The 8987-nt window shown below is 23.8% G+C and overlaps 1 protein-coding gene across 1 annotated transcript in view; it reads left to right on the top strand.

Moving 5' to 3' along the window:
- The first annotated feature begins 200 nt into the window (after window positions 1-200).
- The window catches only part of LOC113388270 (zinc finger protein 84-like), a 60926-nt gene continuing 52139 nt past the window's right edge, over window positions 201-8987 (top strand). The window contains exons 1-2 of the mRNA XM_026625666.1: window positions 201-276; window positions 3321-3494. Coding sequence (XP_026481451.1) covers window positions 201-276; window positions 3321-3494 — 250 coding nt within the window. The remainder of the gene's footprint in view (window positions 277-3320; window positions 3495-8987) is intronic.

Here is an 8987-nt window from a genome sequence, read left to right as displayed (position 1 = left end):
TAGAACTACCACATATTTTATTATAGTGCCAGCTGTGGAATTTTTAAGTTCTATTTTTATATACTCACTTGGTATTTTTTTATCGAATCAAACACAAGTTGCATGGAATGTTGTAGATAAACGTTGATAAATTCTTTTTTAGTGTAAAGAAGCCAAATCAAAATTCTACACTAATTTATAAAATTATTGTTTTGCTTGATATGTCTTTCATATTTCTTACAACTATAATAAGCAAATTAACAACTATACGTGAACTAGTATTTTACTCGGATGAAGGTTTGTAAATTTCGTTTTGAACAGAAAATATGTAAATAATTCTTAATTAGTCATTTTAATGATCATATTTTAATTCATGTATTTTTAATTTAATTTAACGTTTTCTATGAATTTTATCTAGAATATTTATTTTTAGTATTACACTATTATGAAAATATATTAAAGAGACGCATTGATTCTAATAACTAAATACAATTAGCTGTTAAGGTATATTATTACAATAGCGAATAATCAACTTATTACAAAAGATCTATAAAGCCAAATATGTATTATTTGTTTTGTTAATGTTAAGCTAATACATATTATATTCAATAGCTGCATCTGCAACAAATTCAGGAATCAAACCAAACATACAAATATAGTCAAAGCTAGTTTAATTTGTGAACAGTCAGCAATTTAAAATTTCAGACATATAGTACGTGTTTATTCTCTAAATTCTATAGTACTATATTTTACAGTCTATCTCGATTTATTTTGTAACTAATAATACTCAAAAAATGCAATTTTTGAATCATGAACAGTTCAATCAAGCCAAAAACTATCCTAAATATTACCGATTCAGAGTATTGGAAATGTTAAACTTATTTGTTACATGCCATTTTGCATAAATTAATAATAATATGCAATTATTAATAATGACACTAATGACTTAATTGAAACTATCAAGCAATTATTAATTTATTAATTGCATAATTATATATCTTTTCAAATATTGATAATTATATGTTGTAAAATGAGTATCAGAAAATTATTTGTTAACAACATTTATTTACTATATTATAGTAATATGTTCTAATAGCTCAAAACTTTGCAACTGTTTTGCCAAATAAAAAGAATTGCTTCGAAAATCTATAAACCCAAATTATGAATACTTGCTCTATCTAAATTCAAATTTTGGACGTTTTTATCGTTTATATATTTGATATGACATTATATGATACATAATATTGATTTACTACTTCAATGGCGAAATAATTAATTTTTACAGTAAGATTATTCAAAGATTAATTTGAAAGTAATTGTAACCATAATTTTTTTTTTTAAAAAAAAGTGAGATATCTAATGGTCGACAATTCCATATTAATAACCAAAGAACAAATGTTTTGGACGAATTTGAATGACAAATTTAAGTTCAATTTGCATTTTCTAAACATATTGGCATTGTTATTTACAAATTTGATTTTTATTTTAACCAATCTCATTATTACTTCATTATTATAAATTCATTAATTACAAGTTAAGTTTTAAGAATTTTTAGGATGATCTGCAAATAAATTACTTTTTTTCGAATATTTTTATCAATATAGTAGGTTATCGTTAATTATATTTGAGCCAGTTAGTGAGTTAAACAATTATAGGAAAAATACTGAGATTTTTGCTTTTTTTTTGATTTAATTCATAAAACAATTTTACTTTATCTGTTGGGTAGGTTGTGTAAATAAAATATAAAAAAGAAAGAATATACTACTGACTTATACTACGTTTTTTGGAGCAAGATCTTGGAAAAAATAATAACATTGAAAATAGGATATAATTTCAAATTTCTTTTTAAAAAATTATATGAAATTATGTTTTAAAGTTTACTCAAAGTTTAACTATATTTTAAAATGCTACCTCTGAAGATTTTTATATATAATTTAAGTACTTTTAAAAATCTTAATCTGGTTAAGATTCATTTGCTTACGTCTTAACAAGTTTCATCCACAACAATTTTTAATTACCTGTTGCTGCAATATACATAATATCTGTAAAAAATAAATTAAAATATGTATATATGGAATATATAATAACACATCTACCTAGTTAAATAAAAGTATTACAATATTACATATTAAGTAAGATATTTTACTAATAATTTAATTTTCTATAGGATCATAGCGATAAATAGGGTTTATTTTAAAAATACTTATAAGCAAACCAAATGATTTATATTTATAAATGTGTATTAAATTTTTATGTTAAGATAGTAATAAGCGTTAAATTTATGTCAGCTAGTAAATCAAATTATCTATAATATTACTAAATTTCAATTTGAAAATATTCTCAGTTGGAAGTATGGTTAGATATTTTTATGTCAGCTTAGTTAAAGATTTCATTGTTGAAAAATATTTGTTTGAAAAAGATAGTTTTGTATATTGCATGCTTTGTTATACATATTATATATATATACATATATATATATATATATATATATATATATATATTCATAAACTCGTGATTTTTTTAAATATGTGCATTTTTACATGATTTTGATATATAAAAGCCCATCTTTCTGAGCATGAGACAATATATTTTCTATTCATTATATTGTCATATATTTGTTTTATAAATGAAATTTTGATATACAACATGATTTGTAATTTGAAAAAATGGTTTAAATATTACCAATCATGAGTTTATTGATATTATATGAACAATGGCCAACTAGACCAAATATAGTTTTGTTTTTCATAAAAAACATATTATTGGTATATTGCTTAATTCTTTATTGTAGTTTACAACCACAAAATTATTTTCTTAGTTTTATAAATAAACTTAGAATAACAAATGTGCTTTGCACAGATAATAAGAGAAATTATGTAAATATTACTATATGTTTGTTTATGCAGCTGCACCATATAAGTATTTTTAACATAGACATTTTACTTTAATGTTAGTTAATTTTAAATTTAGTAATATCGATTTAAACATAAGATATCACTCATGAATTGATATAAAATACAGAAGATTTGTATATTAGTAGATATACAAATGATATTATGTATAGATCTGCCTTAAAATGGAATTTGTGTAATAAAGTTATTGAAATAGAATTTGTCTTGTTCATTTGTGGCAAGTTTTTAAATTTTATAAAGGGAAAATAGTCATAAATAGCATAAAATTTAATCATTTATAATTCTTTATATTTGTATTCATTAACCTTTTGATATAGTACATATTATATTATATCAGTTTAATTTTTTATATTGATTTTACTATGCTCATATCGTATTCGTACTTATACAAATTACCTTTTCTAATATATTTATTGTTTTTTGTTTTAGATTACTTCATTATTGATACAAGATTGGTGTCTGTGGATAATTTTGCCAAGTATCAAGAAGAACAAGGTGTATACAAATGCTCGAATTGTCCCAGGCAGTATAAGTATAAATACACCCTGAAAAGACACATTCGATACGAGTGTGGCAAGCAAAGGATGTTTCCTTGTAATCAGTGTAACTACAGGGCAACTCAAAATGCTGCTTTGAAGACACATATTATGCTTAAACATAAGAATACTGTTTAATACTGATTTTGTAAAAATGCAATGGAAGTTTATGATATTTCAATTTACTCTACTGCCAAATTGTAAGTGAATGTACTCGTATATATTACATATGGAATCAGGACATATCATTATGAAGGAACTTTTATTTTTAATTAAGAAATAGGCATGTGGATTGATTATGATTATTAATTTTTTTATGGCACGTATTAGAGCAATTTAAATAAAAGATAAAAACACAATTATACTGCCAGCACTACCTCGACTTGATTTAAATCATTTTTTGAAAATATAGGATATGTAATTAAATGAAGTTAAGCATCATACTTCTGTTAATTAGTAGTTGTATTTATTTATTTATATATATATATATATATTTTATATATATATATATATATATATATATATCAATATAAGTTTTGTATCCAATTTTAATGAAGTTTAGTATGACTTATGTGTAGTCATCAAATAAAGTAGAAGAAAACTAAATTTAATGTTTTCAAATTATATATGAGACTGAAGATAAGAATTTTTTTTGGAAAGTATATATATATATATATATATATATATATATATATATATTGAGGATTTTTTGTTTGACATTGAGACATATTGAAAAGAATAAAACATTCAATGCGTCGAATGAAGAAATATTTATTTTAAATTTGTATACGTTTGGAGGCTAGCTGTGTTTCATCAATCAGCTAAAAGAAATTTACAATATAAGGAAAAGTTTTAGAATTAATAATATACAATTTGGCAAATTTAAAAAATCTAAAACAAGATTCGGAAAATCTTCTAAGGTCCACATTCTTTTCTTTATATAAAATTATAGGATGGTCAGTATTAAAAAAGTGTTTGAAGTTAATAATGTGTTCAGAAAACATTGTTTTAAATAGTTCCGGATTTATTGAGTTATAAATATGCTGCTTTATTCTTTTGCTGATGTATTGGGAACTTTCGCCGATTTCACAACTGTCACAGTCTAAACAATTGATTTTATAAACGGAATCGGTGACTTTGTCAGACGAAGATGTAGATTTTTAAGTAGAAAACAGGGAACTAAGTGTGTTGTCAAATGTAAAAACTGAAAGAATATATGGTAATAATAAGTGGTAATAATCTATAATAAGGATAATTAATTCATTTCATTTACTGTGAATCAAATATAATAATAGCAGTAGCAATAAAAATTCATATGAATCATTTTATTTAAGAACGAATTTAATTATAGAAGTATAATATTAAACGAAATCCATTTGTATTATGTTAAATAGATTCTGATCATTTGTACATACGTTTTTTAGTATATAAAATTACCGATATTAAAATAAATTGACTAATGACAGGATTTTTCTTGACCATATTTTTTTCAGAAGTATGTATATCTGTTTGTTTGTAGATTTTTAATTGAGTTTTATTGTGTTTATTAAGTAACAAAATCATAGTATATATTTTTTAATTACAGCCATAAAATTCATCAAGAATTTTATAAAATAATTATGTGTGTGAAGTAAGTAATAGAAATATTTACAACAAGCATGTAGATAGTAAATACAGTTTTTGTTGCATGACATGTTTGTATATTCAAATAATCGAAACCAAACAAATGTAATAAGTATATATATATACTTTTACAAATGTAATAAGTATATATATATATTTAGCTCAGTACTATGTACTATATACTTTACAGAGTGTTAGACAACTTAGATTATCCTTTCGATCATTTTCCTTACTAACTATTTTTTTTACTTCTAGGAAGCTTTTGGATGAACAGTCTAATAGATAAACCAGGCAGAGATCAGAGTCCGATTGTGGAAAATACACAATATAGCAGAGACGAGTTAATGAATACTTTTTATTGTAATCAATGTGGTCGTGTTTATAAAAATCGTAAAACTTTATTTAGGCATATTCGTTATGAATGTAATCGGTTAAAATTATTTCCTTGTCATATGTGTCCTTATCGAGCAAATCGTAGATGCCACTTGAAAAGCCATATAGCTTCGAAGCATAAAAATTATTTTGTTGAAGTCGATATCAAGGAGCACTGCTCTAATTGACAATAATAAATAATATTATGGCTTAATTAGCACGTTATGATGGATTTAATTGCGAGAATAGTACTAAACTGGATTGCTGTAAAAAAATTATACATTTTGAAATTATTAATATTGTTTCTGTATGGTTTTATTAAGCATGATTTATCAACGATGAGAGTGTAAGGATTTATTTAGTAGGATGATATTAATTTGGATAGCATTAAATAAATAACAAGTCTGATACGTTTTCAAATTATTAATTTTATTATTATCTGCTTCTGTTCAAGCATAATTTATTAATATTGAAAATTTAAGGATTTAATTGGTGGAATAGTATAGAATTGAAAATAATAAATAATATGACTACATTTTTAAATTATTATTACAATGAGGCAAGAAATAAAAGGCTTATTATTGATTTATTTATTATTACAATGAGGTTGATTTATTAACGATAAGAGCTACGGATTTAATAAGTGTAATAGTATTGATTCGGATTGCTGTAAATAAATAAAAAGTCTGACATTTTAAATTAATAATTTTATTAATGTCTGCGTTGAAAATTAAAGATGAGAGTTTATGGCAATCTCAAATAAAAAAATTGAAGGAAAGTCTTGAGCCTTTTCTGCTACAATTTGGTTAACAGGCTTAACATTCGTTAAGAAAATGATTTATTACATGAGCAAAGATTCAGGTCAAAAAGTACATAACTTTTTATATTTTTTGATGCATAGCCTTTTTTGCTTTAACCTTCTATAAAATTAATTTAAACATTGTATGATTTTATTTAAATTTTTGTACAATTTTCTTCAAAATTAACTTTATAAAAAAAATATCGTTTTTATGTGTATTTTTCAATTGTGTCTTCTTACTTCTGCAAAAGAATCAGAATTGTTTTCGTGATTTTATTTTTATTTTTTTTTTAATTCCAAAGTTTTTACTAACATAATATTATAATGTAATTATTTCACAAAAATTACTCAATTTTAAGCTTATTTGTGACTCCGTGGTAACTGCTTTGGTCTTGCAAACATGGGCTCCAGAGAGATCGTATAATTTTATTTAAAATTCCGTACAATTTTCTTCAAAATTAACTTTATAAAAAAGTATCGTTTTATTGTATTTTTTTCAATTGAGTCTTTTCACCTCGGCAAAAAATTCAGAAAGTTTGTTTTCGTGATTTTACTTTTATTTTTTGTGAATTTTAAAATGGAAATTCGAAAAGATTAAAGTGATCACTTTATTTTAATTCACATGTTAAAAATAAGGTTTGGATTTTAGCATTTGGCAATTTTCTTATTTGCAACTTTAGTTATATAATTTTAAATAAACTTATTTCTATAAATTATTTTCAGATATTTCATGAGTTGTAATTTCATTAACAAGTAATAGCTTAGACTCAATTTAAATCTAAGTTTTTAAAAATTTGAAAATCTAGAAAATATAATTTTATGAAAATATGTTTTGCTCGAAATATTCAAAAATATTTTTTGCACCTATTGCATAAACCGACATATATGTAATATGTATTTCTAATTGAATTCTTTATTTTAGTATAATATTCCGTTTCTACTGAACTTTTTTATAAAAAATATATATAAAATCCATCATTATGTGTCTTTTGGGCTTAGGAAATATTAGTTTATATTTATGAATAAAACAAATTTATTTATTTTAGCGTAAATTTTTTTTTCTGAATATTTTTATTAATGTGTATAAAATCCATCATTATGTGTTTCTTTGAGTTTAGGAAATGATTAGATTATAAGTCTCTATTTATTTATTTATTCAATCGACATCACGTTTAGTTAATACGTAGAATGCGTTAAATCAGTCTAAAGTCTTAATGATTTTTAAAATATGACTTAGAGAATTAAGTATATAATAAAATTAATATATAAGAAACATATAAGAGAAAGGTTTTTGCATAGTCAAAAGCAAGGAAGTGAAAATTATATTTTGTGCGCAGAAATTCATTCATACGATATTAGAATCTTATTTGTGTTCAAAAATTAACTTGTAATTTTAACTATTGAATTTTTATATTCAATAATAGAACTCGCGATACTGACTTAAATTTTATTTGTATATGTAACTTTTTTTTGATCACTTTAATTGATCAATTACTAAATTTTTTTTTAGTAATACAATAAGTTAAATTAATTTTAATACACTAAGCTTATTCCAAAAAAAGTATTTTTCTAGTATATATGTTTTTGCACGTTTTGTGAACTTTAACATTCCTGCTGTGTACAAATCAGTCACATAGTTTTAAAACCTGATTATTATATATTGTAAGTATAACTAGAAAAAAATTGTGCATTGGCTGTTGTATTTAGTCTAATAAATTTTAATGTAATATGATATATATTTGCATATTTTTTCTGTAGCATTGTCGAAATAATTTACGACTTTTTTATTGGTCAATTTGCGTTCTAATAGGTCCTATATTGATTCTAAAATAAATTGTAAAGAAATTTAAATGATAAATATACACGTTACGTCTATTTTCTCAGTAACACTTAATATATTTAACTGCATAAAGTTAATATTTCACTATAATTTAATTATAGTCCAGTAATAATTTTTATTAATATTTAAAAAGGGGATTCAGCATCAATGCATCAGTGATTGTAACAGGTAAACCCTTTATTATTAAGATTTTTTTATTTTTATACTACCTGCAACTAAACATACTGTTTTTTCCTATCGCCAATATTTTATTTGTTATAATTCATAATATATTTAACATATTATTTTATGTACTTTATAATATTGTTAGAAAAAAATTCTAGACGAAAAGATGCCTTTAAGATTGTTCTAATCTAATCTAAAGATGCAAATAGGTGTCATATTTGAAGATCATGAATTGCCATATTACTTAATTTTAGGCATCTCCGGGGCTCTGTGGAAAAACTTTGATCTTGCAACCACGGGTTCCAGAGAGTGCTTGATATGATATCAAGCAGTAGTGATATGAGTTTTCACTTGAATCCATATGAGATTTCAAGTGAAAATAGCTATTTGGAGTATTGCTTTGTAATATATAACAACCTATTAGAAAATTTTACTCACAATATAATACAGAAGGAGAATGAACAACCGCTGAGTTGCTTTCTTATTAGTACCTGCGTTTCTTAGGAACAAGAACATCTGGCGTGTCGACCCGGCGCCAAACCTCCGGGTCGACGAGCTGCATGTTCGAGTTATCTAAGAAACTAAGATAATTTTATGTTAGTGGCATTGACGCTTGTGTTTAGATACTTCATAACAAGATAAACAATGCCCCAAAACTTGATGCCAATCTGGAAGGTGGATATCGAATCCGAAACAATTTGCGATCCCAAGAGATCACCACAGAAACGTTCTTTACCATTATAAAATTTTTATATTGGAAG

Source organism: Ctenocephalides felis, unplaced genomic scaffold (assembly GCF_003426905.1).
Source record: "Ctenocephalides felis isolate EL2017-DRISC unplaced genomic scaffold, ASM342690v1 CF-g0.4_SCAFFOLD_03572, whole genome shotgun sequence".
NCBI classification, from domain to species: domain Eukaryota; kingdom Metazoa; phylum Arthropoda; class Insecta; order Siphonaptera; family Pulicidae; genus Ctenocephalides; species Ctenocephalides felis.
This window is presented reverse-complemented; position numbering and strand designations above follow the sequence as displayed.